Below are 27,426 nucleotides of genomic sequence, written 5' to 3'. Positions count from 1 at the left end.
TTTTGGTAATAATGATACCACATGTTCATGCTTTAAGATTCACCAAATAGAACCCTGGTATGGAACCAGGAAGGTCTGAGTTCTAATCCTTTCTCATATACTTACTAGCTATGTGATTCTAGGCAAGTTCTTTGATCTCCATTTGCCTCAGTGGGAATAATAATAGTACTTTCCTCCCAGGGTTATTATGAGAATCAAATTAGATGATATTAAGGTGCAAATTTTGGAGCATTTTATAAATACTGGTTGTTCTCACAACAACTCTGGCTACGTAATGGAAATATATAGACTTATAAATCTTACAAATGGGAAAATAGTCAACCAACAAGTCTTTATCAAACACTGGGGATACTACTACTCAGAATGAAACAATCCTTACACACAATAGGTTCACATTCAAATGGAGAAGAGAATAAATAATATAATTATATATGATATGATATAATTACATTATATAATATATAACATCATTATATATATAATATAATATAAATAAATACAGGTACACATTCAAGCATTAGGGCAAGGTCACAAACCTCACAATCCCCCTTAGTTCCCATAGGAGATTGACTATGAAGAGGGCCAGATTCTGGAAAAGTCAGAGAAGTAGCCACTGCCTGGAAAGGGAATGCCCAGAACAACAGGGCTGGCCTGGGACCAAACATCATTCCAGGGTCAGGTTTAGATGAGCTTCTGTAACAAAGCTACTAGACCAGTAACCAGCCCAATTAGATCAATTAGATGAAACAGTCGATGGAGTGATAATCTTGAAGTCAGGAAGACCTGCTCTGACCCTTATTAGCTGTGGGGAAATTCTGGGGAAATCACTTAATTCCATTTCCCTCAGTTTCCTCATCTATAAAGTGAGCTGGACAAGGAAATGGCAAACGCTCCAATATCGTTGCCAGGAATACCCCAACTGGAGATTCATGAACAATTGGATACCATTGAACAAAAACAAAAAAGAAATCAGTATGGTATTTTTTACCTCGTTGTAGCTCTTATAGCATCTTACACAAAAAGCTTAAACTTTATATAAAGGGTCACTAAACATTTTTAGTGTATGAATGAGTGAATGAAGTTTCTTTCTGGGAGAAAAACAAAGGGATGAAAGATGTGTACGTGGTAGCCTGGTATGTGGTAGATTCTAGTAAATTATATGAGATAGATTACCTTTAAAATGCTCTGACTTCCTTGATTTTTTTTAATTAAGCCCAAACCACCAAAAAGTGTTGATTATTATCAGTATATGCTGAAATGTGTAATCAAATGTGTAATCATGCTAAATGATAAGTAATAATATTTTCAGACCCAATTTCATGTGAAGGGTTACATTCTGCCTATTAAATTTTCATCCAAGTTTTCAATTGACTGTAAAAAATTCTTTCCAGATTTTTCTTTTATATTTGATCAGTTGTTGCTGCTTTCCCCCTCCTTGATCACACATCAATGACCTCTCTCAATGATAACTTTATGGATTCCTCCTATTAGAGTTTTCTGTAGAGACGGGGAGGGGCATGTGCATTCTAATTGGACCAATGTATTATCTAGGAGAGAGGCAAGGTTTGAATTAGGTCTCATTGCATCAGTGACTGTTTTATTAGGATCATTCATTTGTATCCATTCTTATCAAACTAGAATGATAGATTCCATGTTAAATATTGGGTAAGTTGAGGAGGGCCTGAATAGGAAAAATGTACCCGGTTCTCAAAGACCCGAGAAAACTACTTAAGTAAAACCAATGGACACAGAAACAACATTTGATAGCATATATCCTATTCTATATCAATAAATCTCTATCCCTCTATTGAGAAGAATGAGATGGGTTCCATTGCTTGATTATTATAGTTCTTTGCCTCTAGGAAACATCTGGGTTATATTTTCCTCATGATCATGTACAGTGAAAGGGTGAAATGATCACTGGGTGCAATTTGTCCTTTTTGAATTTATTTTTGAAATTATTTCAGATAGATCATGAAAGAAGGATGGGGGTGCTGGCTGGTATTGTGTATGGGAAGACCCAGATTGTAGGAGGTGTTCTCCCACTGATGAGTTTTTTTAATCCTGTACCATTAATGTATCCTCCCCATTTCCCTCAGTATCCCCATCTACAAATGGGGGTAACACAACTTACCATCTGCTTTTCAGGTGTGTTGCGAAAATCAATGAACTAATATTGATAAAATTGGAGCCCCATGGATGAAAGGTACTTTGTAAGTATAAAGAATTATTGTCATAATATATTTTATTTCACCAAAGTACAAAATGCTAAATGTTTGATCGTAATTTCTTAGGAAATCTGCAACCCCCGATTTCATATTCAATTACTGGTAATCTAACTTTTTGTTTTTTAGGAATTTCTTATTTCTGAATACTATAATGTTTATGAATCTATTGGTATAGAAAAAGAAAAAAAGTCAGATATTGTTTACAAGACTATTTGGAAAGTTGGTTGGTTATTTCTTTATATGGATATGCAGAGCTGAACTCTGAATGTAAATTGAAATTAATAAATTAATTTGTGATGTTTTTGCTTTTTTGTTTCTTTCTTTTTACTTTTTAGTTGAAAATCTTTCACTCTATGATATGGCCCCTAAGGGTATGTTTCAGTTTGCACAAAAATTGGTTTCGTGGAGAATCAATTTAATTGGAATGGACATTATTTTTTTCCAGACTGCCTTAGCAAGATTGTCATTTTTAAGTCTCAGGGAGAGGACATTGCTGAACAGAATGATTCATGTGTATAGAATACTCCATCTTTGGCCAAGCAGACAAGTGATAAACTAGGAGCCTAAGAATTGTTGCCTGCCAATGTTATGTCATTGTGCTATGTGAAATCAGAACAAAGATAATCTGAAACACTCTGTTAAAAATTCTTCTGACCATTGTCTCTCTGAATTACATATTTCCCCCCTCTAAATTCACCTGTTGACCAAGTTTTTGTTTTTTGGCACGTGTATAGGTTTTCATAACCCGAGAGTGGTCGCTTCCAAACATAACCCTCGACCTAGGGGATTTTAAATGATATTAGTTGAGAGTCCTTTGGAGATTTGCAGACCAGAAAATAGCCAGAAACTGCTCATGAAGACTTAAAACAACCTTAAAGTACATTTAGTTTGATTTCTATGTCTTCCCTAATAGATCATAATCTAGCTTTGGCAGGAATCTCCACATCAATGGAGAACTCACCACTTCACAAAGGCAGCCACTCTTAAGCATCCTTGGGAAATTCTGCCTCTGATGCCCACTATGTCTATCCATTGGTCCGATTTCTGCCCTCTGGAGTAACATGGAAGAAAAATCTTCTGCTTCTTCACTATGTGACATCCCTAAAGTCTTTCCTTTTCCCATGAAATAGCTAAATGCTTCAACTATTCCTCATCTGACATAATTTCTCTCTCCTTTACTGGTCTGGTTGCTCATATCTGAAAGATGTTGCCGTTGTCAATATCCCTACTGAGATGCGATTGCCAGAATTCCCAGTCACCATTTCACATTCTGGGGGCAAGGAAGCTTCTTAGCAAATTTAGAGATTATGATGGCTGAAAAAGGCTTTTTGTGAAGTGCTTGAGCAAGATGCCTTCCAGTGTCTCCTCTAGCCATTAGGTTTAGGGATTCTGACTTTGAATTATAAAATGGCTATATTTTTATCATTCCTTATTGTTCTAGACTTAGACAGGAAGAAGTAGTCCTGGTTAAAGAAAACAGTTGATCTCATGGAGCTACTGCACCCCTAGCCTACTAATTCTGTAGAAGTGAATTAAAGTTGTTTACTGATGTTCTAAAGTAACTGTCAGACTGAAACAAGTTTACACGAAGTGAGCCAGCTCACCTCCTTTAGAGTGGCTGTTTATTTTAAGCTGAGTGCATAAATAATAGAGTGAGATATGAAGAATGAGTTCAAGCAGTAGCTACATAGGACCTCCTGTTTACTAAATGTTATTGGGCAGAAGAGAACTAGGACAGCTCAGGATATTTTTCCCCCCTGGTAAAGGCAAAGTAAGAAATTAGCCTTCATTTTGTAGTTAACAGAAATAATGAGTCTACCTTGTTCCTCTGTCCCCTGGCTGGCCAAGTCTGATGAAGATAAAGCCTTTTATTATACAAACTAGCTCTTACAGCCCAGTCTCCAGCATTCGTTTCATATGGTAAAAATCAGTTCGTGTGGTAAAAATGGTAAAAGAAAATTGTACTAAATATAGAGATGAGCATTGTGGAAGATTATTGGATTAGGAATCAAGAGTCCTGGTTTTAGATCCAATGAACTGGCTCTGGAATCTTAGAATAATGAGTCTCAATTTTCCTATCTGTAAAATGGGAATAATTTTTTAAAACCTGATCAGGATTCTCTAAAGATCAAATGAGACAATAGTTGCCAAAGGGTTTTCCACCTTAGTTAGATATTGTTGAATACATGAGAAAGGGTCCTGGGCTTCCAGATGAAGCTTATGTCTAGAGGAGCGAGATCATAATGTAATCGTCTCTGGATATTTTTGAATGACATGGATGCTGTAGACATGAATGAAGGAAAGATCTTTCCTAAATATCCAGATAATCCATTAGCTGGGATAGAATAGAAATTGTTCCTCTGCTAGTAATAATTAGCAAGTAAAGTTCTTCTCGGTGGCTTGTATGAATTAATGAGCACTTATTCAATTGAATTTAACTTGACAAGCATTTATTAAGTAACCTCTAGGTTCCAGGCCCCGTGCTAGCACCTGACAGTGGAGATTCAGAGACAAAAATGAAACAGTCCCTGCCCATAAGAAGCTTCCATTCCACTAGGAGTACACAGTAAGTTAACAAAAAATACAAACAAAATTAATAAAAATATTATTTCTGTGAGGGTCACTAACAACTGCAGGGAATCAAAAAAGACCTTTTGGTGGCGGTAGGAGATGGGATAGTATGTATGCAGAGAAGTTTGGCTGAAAGATGGAGTATAGGCCTGGGAGAGTTGGAAATCCAAAAGCTATGTGGGGATTATGAAGCACTTTAAATGACAGACATTTGGTAGGAGTATGTGTTTCACTCTAGAGAGAGTAGGGAGCCATTGACATTTCTTGAGACGGGACCAAGATTAAGGTCAGATCTGTGCTCTAGGAATATCACTGTGAAAGTTGTGTGGAAAATAGATTGGAGAAGAGAGATGGCTACAAAGAGAGTCACTTTGCTGTAGGCTGGGTGAGAGATGATAGGGTGGGGGTTAAGTGACAGAAAAGAAGAGCACAGATACTAGTGACATTGTAGAGATAGAACTGATGTATAAACTACATGGTGATTATAATGTTGATTGCCGAAAGGAATCTTCATGATAATTCAGTCATCTTATAGATGAGGAAACTGAGACCTGGAGAGCTACACTTACTTCCCTTGAAGGTTACACAGATATTAGATAGAAGAAACAGGGATTCACACTCAAGTCTTTGGCCCCCCGATCCATTATATTATTCCTTATTGGATACATTTTTAGAAATGAAAAATTTGGCTCAATCTATGACCCTGAGAGTGTGATAGGATAGGAAGTGATAGCCTATTTTGGAGGAAAAGCTGCTAGAAAAATGGTACAGAATATTTCCCTTTACATGATTATATTTTGTATTATTTGCCAAGGTACCCAACTGATGAAAGTAGAAGTGTATAGTGCTATGACAACATATGTATTTTCGATGGAGTAGTTCAGATTTTAAAGCATAATACACAAGCCCTTTGGGATAGTGCCCGATGGAATAAATGCACAAAAATCTATCTTTTCATACTATTGGCAGGAGGCACATCATAGACATGTTTTTATGCTCAGTGTCTTTTTGAACATTTCTAAAGATGGAGGAAAAAAGAACCCCCCAAAATGAAAGAAGATTGAGATGATGTCGAAATCTCCCACAGAATATTACCTGTTTGTACCGAGGCCGTCTATTCCTAGGCTAGAGTGGCAAGCCGAGGAGCCTTGATTGGCTTTGTATTTCTGAAAGAAGCAGGCCAAAAATAGGATCATTTCCATAATCCCAGAAAAATGGATAGGACTGTTAGAAGTAATCAGCTGTGGGAAAGAAGAAATTCTGCACTTCCCATTTGAACACACATCTCAGCAATTGCTTCTGTGCCTAAGCACTTGTTAATACAATAAAATAATTACATTATTAAATACACTATGGAATTTTGATCATCGGAAACTTTGTTTTCTCATCACAGCCTATAAACTGCTGATGTTGAAACTCTCCCCCAGTATTTTAAGCTAGAGACTCTCATTCTTTCACGTCACGTACAATACTGCATTCAGTTGCCGGGCTTGTGGCAGGGAGATGCTTTCCTTTTCAGGTTATTTTTAGTTGGGTATATTTAGACAAGGTGAAATTAAGTAGGAAGCCCCCAAAGTGTGACTTGGCTCTGCTATAGGAGTACAGTATCATTCCATTAAAAGCCTTTCTCAGTGCCCTTTGGATGCTCCTATTGAACGGGCTAAACTGAAGCAGGAGATCAGTGGCCATTTGAATTGAAGGCTCAAGTACTTTCAGAATGAATTGGAATTGTCATTTCTAGGGGGAGGTCTGGGCCTCTTCTTGAAGGGAGAAACTACTGCCTGGAGCGGGGATTAATGATTTGTGGCCCTTCTGTCCATTCACTGAGAAACAAGTTCTCTGTTTCTCTGGCTTCCTTCTCTGGCCTCCTTCTCTGGCCTCCAAATCTGGTAATTATTTCAATAAAATCACTGGATTTGAGGTGGAAGAGAAGTATTTCTTCATTATGTAACTGGACTGTCACTGCCCTGAGCCTCAGTTTCTTTATCTGTAAAATGTAGGGAGAAGGCTTGCAATGTCTGTCACCAGTTGTCACGAGAACAGTGTTTTCTAAACCTTAAAGTATATCATAAATGTGGACTGTTTTGCTCCATAGAGAGAATTCCAACTGAAAAAAACCTTTCCATGGACTTGTCTCTGTCTTAATTTTTTTTCTCCATGAAGGACTGACTCATAGGGCTTTTTCACATTTGGAAAAGTGATCTTGGTAGGCTTTTTATCCCTGAAAAATACTTTTTGGCTTAACCCAAACTCTACACATCTTGGATTATTATTCTCATTTTCAGAAATTACCTTAGATGATGGGTTCTTAAGATTTTTTAAAAGCCTTTTATATCCCTTTGACAGCCTGGTGATGTCTAATATTATTTGTGGATTGTTGCTTAGATTCATAAGTGAAAGAAATTGTAAATTTGGATCAGCAGTTAAAAATCAAAAAGTAACTCTTGGATCCCCTGAAATCTGGAGTCAGGTGAAAAAACCCTATTCTCCATAATGTTCCCTTTGAGATGATTTAAGGTTTATCTCTTTGGAAAGAGTGACAGCTTCTGGCTTAAAGTTTTTCTATTTGTGGGCTTATAATAGTGTGCCGAAGACACCTTTGATCTTGCCCAGGTTAGTCTTGTGTATATATACATAAGGAAGGAAGGAAACAAGCAATTATTAAATACCTAGTATATACCAAGCAAGAGGCTAAGCACTTTACAAATATTATCTCCTTTAGATAAGGGTAAGAGGATGCTGCCTCTTTTAATTGTGATATTTGCCCTTATGGAAAATCCTTTTCACTAGACCTGTTTTATTGTAGAGACCCTTGGTTTTTCCTTTCAGTCTCATGGACCTCAGTGCCTATGTCAAAGTCCATTTCCTGGTGCCCATTTTTTCCTGGTGATTCTCTTTCTTTCTTTTTTCTTTTTTTTCCTTTCCTTTCCTTTCCTTTCCTTTCCTTTTCTTTTCTTTCTTTCTTTCTTTCTTTCTTTCTTTCTTTTTTTTTTTTTTTTTTTTTTTTTTGCTGAGACAATTGGGGTCAATGTTTGAGGTAAGATTTGAACTCAAGTCCTCCTGACTTCAGGGCTGGTGCTCTATTCATTGTACCACCTAGCTGCCCCCTAGTGATTTTCTTCTCAATCAGCAGAGGTCATATATTCCTGGACTAGAGTAGCAAGATGAGAAGACTTGACTGGCTTTGTATTTTTAAAAGAAAGAAGGATCATTTTCACAATCCCAGAAAAATAGACAGAACGGTTAGAAGTAATCACCCAATAAGAAATTCTAAGTCTATTCTCAGGCCCTTATTTAAAGCTGGTGCAGCCTGGGAAGGCCTTCTTTCTGCCTTACCTCTATGGCTGCCATAGTTTCTTATCCCAATAACTGAAATTACTGAAAAAATCTGAAGCTGTAAATGATGAGTTTTTGAGAAAAAAAAACCCGAAAGAGCATCTTTTTTGTTTGTTTGTTTGGTTCATTTGTTTCCAAGCTTTACAAAACTACGTTTCAATATTTTTCATATATTAGTATATTTAGTATATTAATTTGAATTTATTTAGGAGACAGCTGCTGGTAAAAAACTTTCAGATTCTCAAAGCTTCAAAAAACCCACAGATGCTAAATCTAAGGTCTTCTTTTTCTTGAAGAGACTTTTAAAAAATAAAATTCCCCTAGAAATGAATTTCCAGGAGGTCTTTTATGCCTGGAAGGAGTCTAATAGTTGGGGTAATCTACAGACAAACATTTGTTAAATGCAGACTCTGCCAGGCATTGTACTGGGTGCTAGGGATAACAGACAAAAGATAAACAGTCCTTGATCTCAAGGAACTTACGTTTTAGTGGGGTAGATGTCTTCATTTTTAGTATGTAGAATAGAGTAACTAGGGAGAGAAGACACCAGCCTTTGGAGTGATTGGGAAGGGCTTCATATAAGTGAAGCTTGAGGCAACATGGCTAGAGCACTGGATTTGAAAATAGGATGATTGGATTGGCTAACTACTACCACTGTTACCTCAGGCAAAGTACTTAACTTCCCTAGTCCCCAGTTTCTTACTCTGTAAAAAAAAATGAGTATATTGGATTTTATGGTTTTTTGAGGCCCAACTTGCAAATAAAAAATTCTATTACTTATAAAAGCAAATGTAATATGGGAACAGGAGAATCCTGCAGGATTAAGAATCATATTTTTGTGACCTCTCTTATTGTAATTAATTGACAACGGTTGGGGCCATTTAGTGAAAGGACAATACATTCTCTAGACATCCATGGACTCAGAAGGCCTCGTAATATTATAGCACTGGAAAGGAATTGAAGTTCATATTATTGATGCTTATTCATCCAGAAAGCATTTAATTATATTTGGTTTATCCAATTTTAAAAGGGCAAGGAAATTTGATAAGATTTTTTATCCAAAATGGTTAAAATAAAAAAAATACAAGGGGTAAAATATTAAATCAATCTTCAGCTACTTGAAAAACTGCTAGTAAAAATATTTTAATTTTTAAATGTTCCAGATAGCAAAGGTTTTGCTTTTTTGCTATGTGATTGCTTAAGTTATTTCAAATTTTGAGTGATATTTTATGGAAATTATCTTTCAAGTTCAGCAATGATAAACTAAGAAAACCCAAAACTGTTAAAATGATGTCCTTGCCCCTTGGAACAAATAATGGCCTCTTGGCCCATCCTTTAAACTTAGACAACACTCGATTAACTACAGTTCTAGTTTTTGTTGTTTAGTCATTAGTCATGTGGGACTCTTCACAACCATATTAGTAGTTTTTGGAGTTTTCCTGGCAAAGATACTGTGTGCTTTGCTATTTCCTTCTTTAACTCATTTTACATATGAGGAAACCAGGACAAATGAGGTTAAGTGACTTTCCCAGGATCACACAGCTAGTAAGTGTCTAAGGCTGAATTTGGACCTCGATTGAATTTTCTTGACTGCAGATTCAGTGCTCTAGCCATTAAGCCACCTAACTGCCCCCAAAGTTCTAGGACAACACAGTAAACAAAATCGGAATAGTTGCTAGTGTTATTGTGCCATTGTTGGGGAACAAATTCAATTCAAATCTACTAGCATTTGTTAAGTTTGTACCAAATTTAGGGTAACTGTGTTAGGCTACTGTTACAAAGATAGTTGAAAAAAATAGCTCCAACCTCAAGTAGCTGACATTTTACTAGACAAAGAACAGCCAGATTTAACTCATATAAATAGTTTGTAACTTAGACCTTTATAAAAAAAAAAAGTCAGGGTTATCAGTTATCAGCATATTTACATATTATCAATATAATTATATATGTTATATAATTATATATGATGAGATTATAGATTTAAATTAGATTAGAGATATAGATTTAGAAACAACAGCAACAAAAAAAGGCACAAGAATCAGAAATAGAGGATGGGATATGACTAGAACTAGTAGGAGGGTTGCACATTTTTAGGGTCCAATGAAATTTATAAAGAAAAGCTTTTACAGTAAACCATGAGCAAGGTATCACAAAGTCTCGTTATCCCCCCTTTTGCAGAGGGGAGAAGAGAGGGTTAGAGATGTAAAACAGAGTGACTTCTCCACGGTTTGAAAGCCAGCATCCAAGCTAGGTCACTGGATATGAGCCCAAACTGGATCTCTCGAAAGTGATGAAGTCTCCTGTGTCAAGTGGTGGAGCCGATACCTGTCCAGACCTCAGTTCTGTAGGAAGAGTCAAAAAACAAGGTTCAGGGAAGATAGAAATTCTATGTCTGCTCTTCCAGCCTTTTGCAAGCACCCTGAATCAACCCCTCATCCCCTGTCAAGTGAGGTACCCCCAAAAGAGCACAGTCATTCAGCTTCTCCTCTGGGATATTTGTTCTTATAGACTCAAGGTTTTTCCAATGGAGATTTCTAAGTTCAAATGCTTCATTTTATAGATTCAGAAAATGAGTTCACAAAAGCAAAATAATCCGCCCAAAGTTGGTCACTAGTTTTATTCTTTTTCTCCATTTGTTCTTTTGCAAAGATAACTTTGTTCTTTGTGCCCAGGGACTGAGCCAAGTTTTTTTTAATATCCCCATTGCAGCAGGCTCCAAGAGACCTTGGCACCCAGTGACATCTTTTGCTTCTTAGTGCAAGTCAGTTACACTTCCTGTATCTCAATTTCCCCACCTGAAAAATAGGGCTATAAACAAAATACTCCACTCTCCATCATGCCCTTATGTGAGATCTCTCAATCCTATGAACATATAATACTTGAAGTCTCTTGGGAATCCCCTTCTAAGAAGTTTACTCTGCTCTTTTTTGCCTTTGTTTTTTGATAGCAAGACTGGGATAGAGATGCTGAACTGCATTTTCTCCTTATCTTCCCTTCATCTTAAAGAGAGAAATTCTAAAAAAAAAAATGGGAAAATGCACCAAAGTAACACGTTTCAGGAAGAAACAAGTAAAGGGTTATTCAGAGGGCTGGACTAGTTTGGTATGGGAAGGGTGGAGTGCAAGAGCTCTCCCATACTCCTGCAGGGCCATTGCTATGAAAGGCCGCCTGGCACTGAGTGGCTGCAGAGTAGCCAAGCTGTGACCTGAGCTGCTCTGCAAGGTTTTTGCTCTTTGCTGTACGAGGACAGCTTTCAAAGAGACCATGCCCCAGGAATGCAAATTTTTTTTTTGATGTAAGTCAATAGGAAAATACATTTTCACATTGTATATGGAATTTGAATTTACAGTTAACTTTTCAGGAATCCGGTTCTTCTGGATCTCGAGGGAAACCTTTCCCTGCTGCCTGTCTGTTTCCCATGGATATGGTGAAGACAATTAGAAAGCACAGATATCCCACAAAATAAATTATATTTGATATTTTTATGCTGTGGCAACGGCAGCAGATTTGCCTTCTAATTTTATTTGTCTTAACCTAAAATGAAAATGAGTTTATCTGCCTGAGCGCAGATCAACAAAAGATGGAAAGACATGGTCCAGATATTTCCTTAAAGGCAGCAAAAAAAAAAATCAGGCACAAGTGAATAATGAAAGCTAGGTTGTCAGTGAGAGCGATGGAGGCAATCCTGTATCCAGATAGCAACTCACTACTTACTCCCTAGCTGTGGCTTCTTCCTATTGCAACAGGAGTCTTTCTCCAGGAGATATCTTTTATTCCTTCCTCTCCTTTTCTTCTTTTTTTCTGGAAGTGCCTCTTGCCGGCCTGCTGTTTTGTGTTTTTGTTTTCTTGTTGTTGTTTTAATTAAACTTGGACTTCCTCACTGACAATTCCCGAGTGGCTCAACATTCAACTCACAACTCAAAGAGAACTATCTGTTCCCCTGCCTTCAAAAAAAAAGGTCACCTTTTAATGGAATCAATCCATTGATGAATCTCAATTGTCATAGCTAAATGAGATGGCAGGAAGTAAAAAAGAGCTTTTTTTCATTTCTCTCTGGGGGCTTTTCTGTAAGAGTCCAGGGATTAAAACTAAAATTTTAAATCTCTGGCTTGGAGATGATTCTTGTCCTAGGGACTAGAAAATGAGAATGGCTAAGCAGTCTGTGTTTAGATTTTTCTTAGTGGTGAATAATTTTATGACTAGTTGGGAGAGAGAGAGAGAGAGAGAGAGAGAGAGAGAGAGAGAGAGAGAGAGAGAGAGAGAGAGAGAGAAAGAAACTTTACAGCTGTTTCTCTTCTCTGTATGTTCATAGTGGTTATTTATATCTGGGAGGTTTCCATTGGGATTTAGTTCAGGATATAGACTTGGCAACCTGACTTCCACACTCTGTTGTGACATTTGACAGGCTGAAGGCAAAGCAGGATGGATTTCTAATATATAGATGGATGGATTTGGGGGAGAATGTGTTTTGGATTGCACTATATTATGAAATGGATTTATTGATCTGCCTCCAAATGCAGCTGTTTGCCTGTCAATATGAGACCTGTATCAAGGGTGCTTGATAAATGTGTGCATCTGACCCTTTTCTTTATTTGTTTTATAAACTCTACTTGGGAGCAACAATCAAATCCTCCAGGTGGTGCGTTTCTAATGGCTTACTGCACTTGTCATGTGGTTTGGAACGCTTGACCTTAGGGCTGATGCTTTGTAATCCTACACATGCTGTATCCATCTAGAGGTATACTGCTGTGCCTGATTTTCTCAACAGAATCACACATTTTCCTGCTCCTTTGCATTTCAATATCAGTTTCATCCATTAACCTTGAAACACTGTACCCATATGCACCAGTTATTGCAAAAACCCCATGAAGTAGGTAGTATCTCCATTTTCCAGATGAAGAAATTAAGAGACAGAAAGGTTAAATGAGCAGCCTTGGGCCACACAGTAAATCTGCCACAGACCTGACATTAGCATTCACAGTTTCTGCTTGGATATTATGGCTACACTGCTTTATTTCTCCAAAACAGCAATTTTCAAAGCAGAGTATATACAGATGTGACACCCAACTGTTTAAAGTAAGGAACAAATTAGGCAGAAAGGGATAGGCAGAGATCTCTTAGGATCAGAAATTTTCATCTGGGGAGGAAAATTAAAGTCAGGTTTGTTTTTTCCCAATGACTCGTCTGAACTTAAAGAGGAAGTAAGTAATAGAGGAGATTTTGAAAGATCCTCTGATTCTAGTTCTAGGTTTCCTGCCACACACTGTACCATGCTCCATGAAGAAGGGTAAAAACAGATTCAGTGAGTATTTGAGCAGTAAATTTAGTAAAATCTGAAAAAGTCATAGGGAGAGGTCAGAGTGAGTAAGTGAGCAGAAATATGCTTATTCTTGGAGGACTTTTGAAGAAGAGGACTTTAAAAAAGATAATAGCTTTTTATCTTCAAAATATTTGCAAAGAGACTTTTCAACATTCATCCTTGTAAAACCTTGTGTTCCAATTTTTCTCCTTCCCTTTCCCCTCCCTAAATATCAAGTGAACTGATTTATGTTAAACATCTGCATTTCTTCCATACATATTTCCACATTTCTCATGCTGTGCAAGAGAAATCAGATCAAAAAAGAAAAAAAATGAGAAAAAAACCAAAAATCAAGCAAACAACAAAAAGTGAAAATACTATGTAGTGATCCACATTTAATTGCCACAGTCTTCTTTGCTCTTTGTCTAAATCCATCTATCTAATAGATTGCTGATCTGCCTCAGGGAAAGGGATTTCTTCATTGGGCATTTTCTACATAAATGAAATCAAAGATCTAGATCCTCTAAAATGTGTATTCTATTTTAAAAGTATATAGGCATTAGTCTATTAGAACTGCCTTGAATCATCTCATTGTTGAAGAGAGCCATGTCCATCAGAACTGATCATCACATAATCTTGCTTTGCTGTGTATAATAATCTCCTGGTTCTACTTATTTCACTTAGCATCAGTTCACGTAAGTCTCTCCAGGCCTCTCTGAAATCATCCTGCTGACTTTTTCTTATAGAACAATAGTATTCCATAACATTCATATACCATAACTTATTCAGCCATTCTCCAACTGATGGGTGTCCACTCAGTTTCCAGTTTCTGCTACAAACATTTTTATACATGTGGCTCCTTTTCCCTTTTTAATCATCTCTGGGATACAGGGAAGGCTTTTCTTTATACAGAAAAAGTGGCTTGATTGATTCCTTGAGATAATGAGAAGGCTAAAAAGTTAGACTAATAATATCTATAAATGTTTCAACAGTCATTTTTTTTTCTGAATGTACAGTGAGAGACAGCTTGTTGAAATGAAGGAAGGTGTAGTCTTAGAATGAAGAAAATCTAGATTCAAATCCTGCTTCGGATACATCCTAGCTGGATGATCTAGTGGAAGTCATTTTCTTTTTTAATGGCTTCAGTCAGTTTTCTAATTTTGTAAGCTCAATGGCTATGTGGATCAATAAGTTCATTTCACATTGCAGTGATCATTAAATCCTTTTCATAATTCAGTGCAATCCAAAATACATTCTCCTCCAAATCCATCCATTTAATAGATTGCTGATCTGCCCCAGGGAAAGGGATTTCTTCATTGGGTATTTCCTATATAAATGAAATCAAAGGTCTAGATTCCCCAAAATGTATATTCTATTTTAAAAATATTTAGGTTTAATTTTTGACCCACATCAAGAAATTGTTCAGTGATGAGGTTTATAATGCAAAATAAAAGATCTAATAAGAATTAATATGAGTTTATCGGTTTTTAAGTGAATGTTTAAGAGAGTGTGTCTTGTGGGAGTTATCAGCAAACAACCCATAGACTAAGAATAAAACAGTATATTAGCAACAATTTAAATACAGTTGATGTTAAGGATCTCAAGATAGGGATATAGAATTACATGAAACACTTGAAGGAGAGTCTGGATATTTTTCTCCCCCTGGCCTCCTCTTCCCCTCTCTCCCCCTGATTCAATCTTGTGGGCTTTTAGCAGCTGTTTCCTAGCCATCAAAGTCGAGCCATAGCTCTGTCCAAAATCTTCACCAAGAGACTGGCTTGCATCAGTCAGCAGGTTGTCGAGATGTGTGTGGCCCTCATAATAATAAATTGTTAGATTAGAATTAGAATTTGCCAATCTGCCTACGTTAACCTTTACAGAGTAGAGAATAAGCTTTGCATAATTTGAAATCCAACCCAGTTGCATGCTTTTCATGCAACAGCTGAGTCAAGGAGATGATCGAAAGAAACCTCAAAGATGGGGGCTCCAGAGACCGCCCGCCCCTGGTTCTGAACTCGGTGTGCTGTGTGCAAAATGTCACATTCCAAGAGGCCCTGGAATGATCAGGCTCAGTGTCACATCTCACTACGGTCTCTAGTCACATGGTGGAAGTCCTGTTTATCTGACCGGACTTAAAAGAAGATCCCATGCTTTATTTATGAGCCCTGTGCTGCTCAGTCCCGTGATGTAAGTAACCTGGGGGGTACAGAGCATCTGATCACTTCAGCTCCCATTAACTACCTGCTTCTAAATGGGGAAGAGCATTTACCCAGCACATTATGTTATTCATGAAGATACAAAAGCCGCCTGTTAAACAGTCATCCGGGCTGCTCTCTGTGTAATGTGATCCAGCTGTTGAACTCTGCAGATTGTTTCTAATGTTAGTCCTTTCTTTCTTTCTTTCTTTCTTTCTTTCTTTCTTTCTTTCTTTCTTTCTTTCTTTCTTTCTTTCTTTCTTTCTTTCCTTCTTTCCTTCCTTCCTTCCTTCCTTCCTTCCTTCCTTCCTTCCTTCCTTCCTTCCTTCCTTCCTTCCTTCCTTCCTTCCTTCCTTCTTTCTCTTTCTTTCTGGTTTTTCTTTCTCTCTCTCTTTCTCTGTTTCTTCCTTCCTTCCTTCCTTCTTTCCTTCCTTCCCTCCTGCCTTTCTTTGTTTCTTCTTTTTTCCTTTCCTTTTTTCTCTTCCTTCTCTTCCCTTCTTTCTCTTTTTCTTTCTTCCCTTCTCTCTTTCACTTTCCTGTCTTTCTTCACTTCTTCCTCCCTGTTTTTTCTTTTATTTTTCTTTCCTCTTTTCTTCTTTTTCATCCTCCTCCCTTCATTCCTTTGTTCCTTCATTCCTTCATTCTTTTCTTCATTCTTAAGAAGAATCTTGACTTTATTCAAATGAGAGTTAGGTGTGTCACTGTATATCAGGAAGCAAAAAGAAGTCCACACCTTCATGGAAAGTTACAGAAATGGTATTTGCTGGCAGAAATGTGATCTTGTATTACTGGTGCATTAAGCATGCCAGCTGCCTGTCCTTAATGGATGGAACCTCTCATCAAAGCTTTTGTTTGGTTGCCCTTTCAGACTCAAGACACAACATGGGAAAGGCTGTGTTTTACTCAGTTCTTGGATAGTAACACAGGTTTACAATACAGTAGATTTAAGAATAGCAAGAGCTGTCTTTTCCTAGAGCTCTATTGGTCCCTTTTTCTTTGTATCACATTTACCTAGAAAAGATGATTATGAAAGGAAAAGTGAGCCTATAAAGGGAAGCATCTGAGGGAGGGACTAGACCTGGACAAATAAATGAAAGAAAGCATTTTCTAGCTGAAAAGTAATCTCAGAGGAGATTTTCTTGTATAGTCAAGCAAACAATGAAACAAACAAACACTGCTCTTGGAGTATGATGAACTGGGTTCAGGTACTGGTTCCCCCACTTAACAGAATCACAACTCTCAATCTTTGTTTCCTTAACTGTAAGATGGGTGGTACCTCTCCATCCTAAAATTTAGTATCCTAAGGTAGAGATAAATATTTTGAGGACTGTTGTGAAAGTCAAGCTATGACTGGTCCCTAAAGCCCTCTCTAAATGGAAGATATTATTCTCTAAGGTTTCTCATTTGGGTTTCAATTAGTTTCCTTTTGACTTGTGAAACTTCATAAAAGATAAAAAACCAACTCCCATTGGAATTCAATAATAACCGACATCAGGACGGGGCTTTAAAGTTCACCAAACAACTTTTAACAATCATTCCACTCATTTCCATCTCACAACAGTTTTGTGAAGTAAACAGTAAGGGACTATTATCCTCATTTTATAGATGAGGAAATTGAAATTCAAAGTGATTCACCCATGGTTAGACATTAAGCATTTGAACTCAGGTCTTTCTGTCCCCCAAAACATCCTACCATTTAACAGCCTCAAATCCTCGTCTCAATGCCGTTAACACTTCTTGAAAAAGTGGAGGAAGTTGTATTTATAAGACTGACGCTGATCCTTGCCAAATTAGTTTTTGTAAGAGATGCATGAAGGAGAAATGAAGAAAATACTTTAAAAAGGCTTTGTGTAAAAGTTGCAGGCTCTTGTATGGCGTTTCAGAGCTCTTGCTTCCTAGGCCAGTCCCCGTGCCTTGGAGCAGAATGCTAAGGGAGAAGGGAATAATAAGTCATGAGCTGTGAGCTAGAATTGTCTACTTGCAAGTCTTCTCCAGCTCTCCCTCACATCATTGGCTTTTGACAGGGCATCTCGAATGAGTTATATTGCCAGCAACTCAAAGTAACCACAGTGAAAAATGGACTGTTCACATTTCTCCTGAAACCCTCCCCTCTGGGTTATGCTAGTGTTTCACTCATTCCTCATTCTTGGCCCCTCAAATCTCATCTGCTACTCATTCAACTTCCAGTTGTCTCACATCTGGCCCTTCTTCTCTCCTCCTTCCCATCTAGATCATAGAATCTTGGAGCCGGAATAGAGCCGAGCGTCATTTTAGCCCAATCTCTCGTCCAATACAGAAATGTGCTCTCCAACATTTCTGATTGATGGATGGTCCTCCGACCTTGACTAGAATACCGCCAGCACTAGGGAGATCACTGGCTCATGAGATACTTTTCAAATTTGGATTTCTATGATTATTAGTATTATTCTTTCTGTTACTGATCAAAAATCTACCTTGTCAAGTTTTACCCATTTCTGCTGTCAGGCGACATGTAAATTGAGGCTAATTATTCTTTTACAGTTTTAAAGATAGCCTTTTGTTTTCTTTCGCCACTTCTTCAAAGGCTATGCATTCTGTCTTGGTCTTTCTCTTCCAGATGCACTATCTTTTGTCCACGTCCATCTTAACGTGTGGCTACTCCATCTGTGGATCTATTCACAAGTATATCTTTCTGTGACTTTTCATGCATGAATACTTGTAGATGTGGGTCAATATATTCTTCACAACAGACAAAGAAGAATCCATGCAAATCGCTTATGTCAACCTGTCATGGCCTAGGCCATCAACAATCATCAGTGTCATTACAACAATTAAATGACACTGTCAAAATTGCTGTCAGAAAATGTACCTCTAGCTGTTCATTTTTCAGCCAAATCTCTGGGGTTTAGTGCAAATCACATTATCCTTTAAGAAAAGGAGGGACTTGGAATCAGAAAGTCAAGGTATGAACCCTGCCTCCACTCCCTGGTACTGAAAATATGGACATGTTTAACTAGCTCTGTGCTACTCAGTTTACTCATCTGTAAAGTAAGAATATAGCAGGCTCATGAACTAGTTCTCTGCTACTTAGTTTACTCATCTGTGAAGTAAGAATATAGCAGTCTCATGAACTAGTTCTCTGATACTCACTTTACTCATCTGTAAAGTAGGAATAGAGCAGTCTCATCTTAAAATAGGAGAACATGGGGAAGTAAAATGTGAAGTGCCAAGTTAGAGGCATTTATTGCTTTTACCTCGTGGGTTACTTGGAGAGAAGAATAGAATGAAATCTTCTAGAGGGCATAGACACTGTTTAGCTCGTGTCTTTCTAATAAGCAAGGGCTCATCAGCAGTCCATAAATAAATAAATAAGTCCCTTGAATTAAATTGAATTCTGTTATCTCATCAATGCAGGTCCTTTCTCTAAGACTCACACAGGTGAATCTCCTTCATCTACTCCCATCAATCTTCTGCAGAACATCCATCCACCACTGACCCGGGAGAAGATGGGAGACCTTCCTTATCAGTCGTTCCATCACTGAATCCATCAGCAAGCTTTTTCCCCCCTTTAGTCTCAGGACTGTACACATACTGTGCCAAGTAGTCAAAAAAATTAAACAGGGAGCTTAAGCCTACCAGGAGAGACAACATATGCATGATAATTACATGCAAAATAGATATAAAATAAATATAAGGAAACATTTCTGAGGTGGCTGCCAGCAGCTAGGGTGGAGATGCGGCTTGGATAAAAAAGACTTTCTGCAAAAGTTATTTCCTGGGCACAGGCTTGAAGGAAACAAGAAATTCTGGGAGGTTGAGGTGAGGTGAAAATGCATTTGTTCTAGGAGTGGGAGGTGCTGAATGCAAAGGCACCACATTGGAAATGGGATGTCTTCCTTTTAATGACTCATCACTTTCATTTCTTGGAGTCCCCAGCATTCAGTGTTGCTGGAAGAATGTTGATGTTAAAAAGATGAGGCTTTTAAATTGCAATATGGCTTTTCTTGGAGCAGAGGTGAGCTTCTCCTCTATCGGATAGATTTGTTCCAGAAATCGAAACTGATTTGAATAGCGAGCAAAAAACAGTAAGTGAGATGTTCAAAACAAAATGAAAAATAAACAGCAGCCAAGCTTTCAGAGGTATGTCAAAATCAAAGGTGTGAGGTTTTCTGGGGCTCCTGCCTATAACTCATCCTGCTGGTCCCTAGCAAGGATTGTGTGATCAAAGAATGGTCAGCATTTACAGAGGAGATGTGTTTGTCAACATGAAACACGATCCAAGTAAAAATGGAAAAAGAATCGGGTTCAAATCGGGAAGATTTGGATAGTTGAAATCATTCAGTCAAAACATCGATATCTGAAGTTAATTTTTTTAGTTTTTATCCAGATGTTTGCTGTCATATACACAGTCGGTTTCTTAGGGGAAGACAATCGCACGTGGATGCCGAGCGGTAACACAATAAAACATATAAACTTGTCCAGAAAGAATAGAAACTCATAGAATAGAATATGTTATTGTTGTCCAGTTGTTTCTAATTCTTCATGACACTATTTGGGGTTTTCTTGGGAAAGATACCTGAGTAGTTTACCATTTCCTTCTCCAGCTCATTTTACAGATGAGGAAACTGAGGCAAACAGCATGAAGTGACCCGCCCAGGGTCACACAGCTAGTAAATGTCTGAAGCTAGGTCTTTTTGACCCCAGGCCCCCAGCTCTCTCCAGCTGATTCCTAATGGGAAAGCTTTAATGGAATGAACACATAATTTTCATAAAATACCTAATGAATGACTATAAAATCTGAAGTTCTTCAGAAGACGATTTAAAAACTGTATCCCAAATACGGAGCTTTTTAGGAATGCATTGTCAGAAAAAAATGTTTGCTTTCAACAGCTGGGGGGAGAGATAAAACTACTAGAGAATGGGTTATGCTTATAGAGACCAGCTGAATTAAAGTCTATTGTTTAACTTGGCTCTTACAGACACAGAATGTGAACATGGAGTTCATTCTTTGCTAAATAGCGTTCTTTATTTCAAAACTATTAGCCCTGGCTTTTATTAACCCTGTGAGACCTCCTTACAGACATCCCAAACAGCGCCGGAGCTGTTCAAAAATATAAATTAAAATTGCACCTTGGAAAGGCCAGGGCTAAATTTTAACAACTGTTATGAGATTAAAAATGCCAGGTGGACTATTATTTTTATCCCCGTTTTTGCAGTTGCCAATTTTCAGGGACCGGGGATCAGACAAATACTCTTTCTTCGGTGTCACGAAAAGTTTTGCCAGCAACCTCAGATGTCTGAGCCGCTGTCAACCGCCAGTTGAAACAAAATGGCTTTGTTTTCTTATTTTGATGATATTAGCAAATACTTGTAATAGAAAATAAAATTAATCAGTTTGTGTTCACAAAATTGCATCCTGTTTACCTCAGCCTTGTAGTTATTTTCCCCCTCCTACAGGGGCTATTTTAATTAACAGTGTGAATTTTTGATAGTTTAATTTATTTTATGATTGTGTAAAAATACTCCTTTGTAAGGGTTTACATATAACTAGCCAGCTAATTAGCAGTAATATTTTAACAACAGCTGCAGAAGCAGGGTGTCCCATGAAACATGGCTTCTCCTTCAGACCTCCACGTTATTTATTGGTGTCTTTCCTTATCTCTGTTCTAGCTGAAGGCAACAAAAGAGGCTACTGTGAGCATCAGATAATTAAATGAGAAATAAGCATTTAAGCACTTCTTCTACCTGACATGCAGAACTTCCCAAGGACTTCTTTGTCCCTAAACCAGTGACTTAAGACTACAGAATTTTGATATCAGGTTTTACCTGAGTTTATTATTATTTTCCTGCTAGTACCATTGGGGCTGCCATTGCTGCTGCTAGTATCTCTAAGTATGGATACAAATAGATGCCAAGTAAACTCAAGATAGTTTGGGGTGGAGGCACTTCTAGTTGCAGGCATTAGGAAGGGTCTTTTTGGAAGCATAGGAGAAATTCTCAGCCAAGAAAGTGAAGAGGGAGTGTATTCTGAGTATGGGGGACACAGTTGGGAAATGTATGGAAATGGGAGGGAGAATTTTGAGTGTGAGGAACTGCCAGTAGGCCATTTTAGTTGGTCCATAGTTATAGACAGAAACGGTTGGTACCTGTAGAATAGAGATGGTAGCCGCTTAGTGAAGGGCTTTAAAATCCAAAGAGGCATTTCTTTTTGATGCTAGAAGCAATAGAAAGCCCCTGGAGCTTTTTAAGAAGAGGAGTGATATGGTAATATCTAATGACTTTATGGAAGCAATGTCATAATACATAATAGGTAATGTAACATGCAACAAAATAATATTCCTAATTGACGATTTGGTTTCCATTAAAAAAAACTAAAGGATGTAGAAACAATATTCACTAAATAAGATACTTAAAAACTAGATCTCCTTATTTGGGGAAGGTTCTAAATAAGTCCCTGGAAAACAAGACATTTCCTTTAGAGTCAGAAGACCCAGGTTTGAGTCTTGGCTCTGTTGTTTACTATGTGGGTGACCTGGGTAAGGCTTATGGAAATCTCTCTTAGCCTAACTTTCCCTATCTGTAAAATGAGAAGATGAGTAAGAACTCCCTCATCTTATTAAATTCAGATTTTTGATGAAGTGGAAAGAACATGAGTAGGAATCAGAAGACACATTAATGTGTCACTTTGGAAAAGCTGTTTTGTCTTTTGTTGAACCTCAGTTTCCTTATATTTAAAGTGAGAAGACAGGATCAGATGGGGCAGCTAGATAGCACCATAGTGGATTCTGGGCTTGGAGTCAGGAAGATTCATCTTCCTGAGTTTAAATCTGGCCTCAGACATTATCTGTGTGTCCATGATCAATACTTAACTGTGCCTCAGTATCCATATCTCCCAAAATTAGCTGGAGAAGGAAATGGCAAACCAGTGCAGTATCTCTGCCATGAAAACTCTGAATGGATCAGACTTGCCTAAAATGACTGAATAAGCACAAAGGATCAGGTGAGGGTATGTCACTTCCAACACTAACATGCTGTGATTCTTGGCTATATTTGCATTTTTCAAAGTTAGCTTAGATACCTAATAGGTATTTCTAAAGTTCCTAAACTCCAAGTGAGACATAGCATTATTGTCAAGTGGATGGAATAGGGAGACAAAGGATAAGAACACCGAAGACGTAGATGTAATAGTATGTATGATATTTGACAAGTAAGTATATTGACCATTACAACTCCTGAAATCCATTGATGTATAATAATAGCTGAGTACTTGACTGTACGAAGCTCAGGTATGACCACTTTTTTTTTTCCCCTAAACACTATCTCAGTTAAAAGGTGTGAATAAATATGTAGTATTTAGGCAGGACATAGATAACCACAAACAATAGGAGGACTGTAGGTAAGACTGCAATCAGGGAAAAAGAGATCTGACAGAATTTATTTCAGATCCCTTTTCTTCTTTCCTTTCTTTTTTCCTTCTCTCTTCTTCCTTCCCTCTTTCTCTCCCTCTCCCCCTCCTTCTGTCTTCCCTCCCTCCCTTCCTTCTTTCCTTCCTTTCTTCCTTTTCTTCCTGTCTTCCTCTTTCTCTCTTCCTTCCTTTCTCTTTCTTTTTCTCTTTCTTTCTTTCTTTCTTTCTTTCTTTCTTTCTTTCTTTCTTTCTTTCTTTCTTTCTTTCTTTCTTTCTTTCTTCCTTCCTTCCTTCCTTCCTTCCTTCCTTCCTTCCTTCCTTCCTTCCTTCCTTCCTTCCTTCCTTCCTTCCTCCCTTCCTTCCTTCCTTCTTTCCTTCCTTTTCTTCCTGTCTTTCTCTTCCTTCCTTCCTTCCTTCCTTCCTTCCTTCCTTCCTCCCTTCCTTCCTTCCTTCTTTCCTTCCTTTTCTTCCTGTCTTTCTCTTCCTTCCTTCCTTCCTTCCTTCCTTCCTTTCTTCCTTCCTTCTTTCCTTCCTTTTCTTCCTGTCTTTCCCTTCCTTCCTTCCTTCCTTCCTTCCTTCCTTCCTTCCTTCCTTCCTTCCTTCCTTCCTTCCTTCCTTTTCTTCCTTTTCTTCCTGTTTTCCTTTTTCTTTCTTTCTCTTTTTGTCTGTCTCTCTCTTTCTTTCTTTCTTCCTTTCTTCCTCTCTCTCTTCCTTCCTTTGTTCTTTTCTTTTCTTCCTGTTTTTCTCGTTCTCTTCCTTTTTCTTTTTTCTCTCTCTTTCTTTCTTCCTTTCTTTTCTTCCCTTTTTCTTCCTTCCTTCCTTCTTTCCTTTCTTTCTTCTTCCTTCTTCCCTCCCTCCCTCCCTCTCCCCCATCTGCTTTCCCAAATAGTACAGTGCCAAAACTATTATGAAAATAAGATAGAAGAAGTTGTGTTTCTTTAAAAACTGAAATAAAAAAACAAACAAACAAACTTGGATTTCTTTTGATTGGGGAGACAATGCACTGTAGATAATGCTGAGGTTCTTCCTGGAAGAAAACAGCAATTGTGTGTTGTATTTTATTATAATAGGCTTCCTAGTTAAATGGGCAAATCCAATAATACCATAATACAGTGCTACAATAGACTTCATGAATTGGAAATGGATAGAATTTAAATATTTTTGGCACCTGCCACATAGTGCCCCAATAATAAGATCTATAATTTCCTGAATAAAGCTTGTACAACTTTAGTGAATTTAGTTCCCTAGAAGGGTGAAAGAGTGTTTGCAGTGTTCATGCTAATTCAGTATTGGCCCTGCCGGTTCCACCATTTCACATACTACATTTCTTTTTCCATTTAAAAGCATTTAAAGCCGGGAGAAAGTGCTGGTGGTTTTTAATGATTATTTTTCTTTTGCTTTTGAGGGAAATTCTGAACATATAATCCTCCATACAGGACCAGAGAGTAGTGAGTCATCCTGGTCTTATTTAAGGATATATCAGAAGCACTGAATGTCACTCGTCCACATTTCCAGAACAGTGATGCTTTGAAATGGAGCAAGAGATCTTAATATGTGTTTGCATGGCTCCCAGTGAATTGGAAAGAAAACAGTAGATTAGAGAGGAAGTTGGCAGTTTCTTTGACCTAAGTATCAGCCATGAAAGTTTACTTCTCCAGTGCAGCCTACAGGTGTAAGTACGAGGCCGACCTGACACCGTGACTGGGGGAGAGAAGGATCTGCTCTATTTTTCTTTTCAGGTATTCGGCTTCTCAGAAGTCACCCGGGCTAAAATTAGACACCTTAACAATTCTGTATTTCCTGACCTCAGAATGCAGCATTTCACATCTAAAAAGTGACCTGATAAACAGCTCTGAATCTGGCCCTAGGAAGACAGAGAAGGGTCCTTAGAAATCTTTTTTTTTTTCCCTGAGGGGAAAAAAAAAGACCATGAATGTAGAAACTCCATTTTGCAGCTATTATCATTTTCAGGTTTGAAGGAAACCATTGGGAGGATTCCAGGGAGGATTCAGGATACAATTCACTCACCCCCTCCCTAGAAGCTGGACTCTTTAAGATGGCTTACTTCTGCTCAGAACGCTAATGTGGCTGGCCAAGGGGAGATAATAGGTACCCAGCTGGCTGCTGGTAGCCCGGATCTGATTAGTGGGTGTCCTCTGGTAACTATCTCAAAGATGCTATCCTCCAGAGGTGGCTCCCATAGTGTGTTCTCAGAACCAGCCAGTGGTGCAAAGAGTCCAGTAGGCCGTATTTCTCTGCTGTTTTTTTAGGTGCAGTGCAATCACAAGAACCAGAGAGATTTTTTTTTCTTTTCTTTTTAAACTCCTTGCAATTACTGCTTCCAGTAATGAGACTATTTGACTCCTGGAGCCAGGAGCTTTGAAGCATTATATCATGGTTATGATGAGCAAGGGGAAAACAGTCTTCACTAAAGAAGGTTATTTTTCCTCCATGTCCCTTGTGACAACACCATGTTTTCCATGCCTGCTTGATAAATGCAGACTCCAATGGAGCTGAGTCACCTGGTGCTGATCATTTTCTTATCAGCCTTAGATGGTTCTACCTTGCCTTTGCCCCCAGTCTCATTTAATTAGCTATAAGCCTACCTGAAAGTCAATTCATTCTGTTTCTTAACATTGCAGTTTCTCTTTTGGCGAAGTCCCTGCTTCTCCCTGTGATTGAAGCAGGGGAGTCTGATAATTCATTTTGTTCCGCCATTATTGATTTGGTGGCAGTGTTCCAAAATTTGAAATTTTCTCTCCAGGTCGTTCTTGCCCTTGCTTTTTACAAAGGCATTGCATAAAATGAAAGGTGTGGGTCAGAAATAGAAGTATCAGCGCTACTTTAGGGTCTGAGGGTCCGTTTTCAATTGTGAAAGAGGCTTATTGTTAATTATAGAGATTTCCAAGGACATCACGATCTTCTCATGTGGTGTCTGGGAGAAATCCTCCTTACAAACTCTTTCTAAACAGAGAATGGATTTGAAAGACCATTGTCTGCCCTGGCTCAGAAATTATTTCCTCATAAAGGACTTGTGTAAAGGTTTTCAAGATAACTTTATGTGTAAGATAAACTACATTAAGGACCCAAGAGCTCTTGCTTACCTCATTCTTATCGAAGGTTTCTTTTCTTGACTCTTGTAAATGTCGGTTTCACCAACGAATTTTTTAAAGTTATCGCCTCGCTTGGTTTATAACCTTTTCTATCCTTACTGGGCCATGGAATATGTGCCTCTTTGCGTGGCTGGTGGACAATTAGATTATTTTTATTGGGATATTAATGCAAGGAGATTATTGGAGGTCTCTTTATCATCTATGGGCTGTTTGGAAGAAAGTGCTTTGAAACCTTAAAGTAACACATAAGTAAGACTTTTTAAGTATTACTATTAAAAAGGGCTACTTCTGCAAATTTAGTCATTTAAGATTTTTTTTGTGGCCCTCCCAAATTTTTATATCTTGCATTTCTTATTTCTATTGTCTTATTTTCAGGTTGCAAATGGTTATAGCCAAGAACTCACCTTTGTTTTTTTAAGTATCCCTGTTTCATTTTTCCAAATGAGTATTGGAATCTGTAGACAGCAATCCCTTGGGGACCCTTTATTGGATTACATCAAAAAGCAATGGAAGTGCATAGAATGAATTATCTTCCTCAGTTACTTTTCCTTGTACACTTGGATAACTTCTTTGAATTGGTGCATGATTATAGTGATATATTGTCTTCTTAGCCTCCTTGACTTTTTTGGGGGGTGATTGACAGGGTGGAAGGTATAATATCCACGACAGTATGTTATTGTTAATGTTCTCTAGTAATATTTGTTATTTAATGAACCTAAGTTTTCTTTTCTCTCTCCTCCAATGTCAAACCATGGGGGTTTATAAATGAAACAGAACAGAGATGTCAGTTATCATTGACTGGGAGAAGTTGAGGCAGTGTTGACCTTATATTTGCAATAAATTTAGTTCCCCTGTGATCTGACAATGAAAAAAACCAAACCACATGCACTCCACAAGCATTTACACAGGTTAAGTGATAACTCATAGATAAAACTGACTTACAAGGTCTTTAAAACTCTTTGCATGTGATTACGTAGGACTTGAAGAAACCGGTACTGGCCACTGGTGCCATGTTTATGAGCTTCTCTCAATAGCTATAAGCAAACAAACCACCAAGGCACAAAAATCATGAAAATTCTTCCTTGCTGCAGTCAATGCTGTAGCACTATGTGGTTCATAACTTAACCAAATTCAAATCTGTCCATGGTGTTTTCCTTTCAATAGACCCTCTAGATTCTTAATTACTCCATGGGATAATTTTGCAGCTAAGGTTCTAAATGACCCACGCTAGATTTGTACAGCTCTATTTCCTTTTCAGCATACTGGTTATTATTGTATTCATTTTCACAGAGCTGCTGAA

At 37.9% G+C, this 27,426-nt stretch overlaps 1 protein-coding gene across 5 annotated transcripts in view; it reads left to right on the top strand.

Moving 5' to 3' along the window:
• Window positions 1–27,426, top strand: part of PPARGC1A (PPARG coactivator 1 alpha) — a 739,235-nt gene that overhangs the window by 194,730 nt on the left and 517,079 nt on the right. For all 5 annotated transcript variants that reach the window (XM_031942840.1, XM_031942835.1, XM_031942839.1 and 2 more), the window contains exon 2: window positions 2,149–2,213. In XM_031942840.1, coding sequence (XP_031798700.1) covers window positions 2,196–2,213 — 18 coding nt within the window. In that variant the 5' untranslated portion in view covers window positions 2,149–2,195. The remainder of the gene's footprint in view (window positions 1–2,148; window positions 2,214–27,426) is intronic.

This window comes from Sarcophilus harrisii, chromosome 6 (genome assembly GCF_902635505.1).
Source record: "Sarcophilus harrisii chromosome 6, mSarHar1.11, whole genome shotgun sequence".
In the NCBI taxonomy this organism is placed as follows: Eukaryota; Metazoa; Chordata; class Mammalia; order Dasyuromorphia; family Dasyuridae; genus Sarcophilus; species Sarcophilus harrisii.
This window is presented reverse-complemented; position numbering and strand designations above follow the sequence as displayed.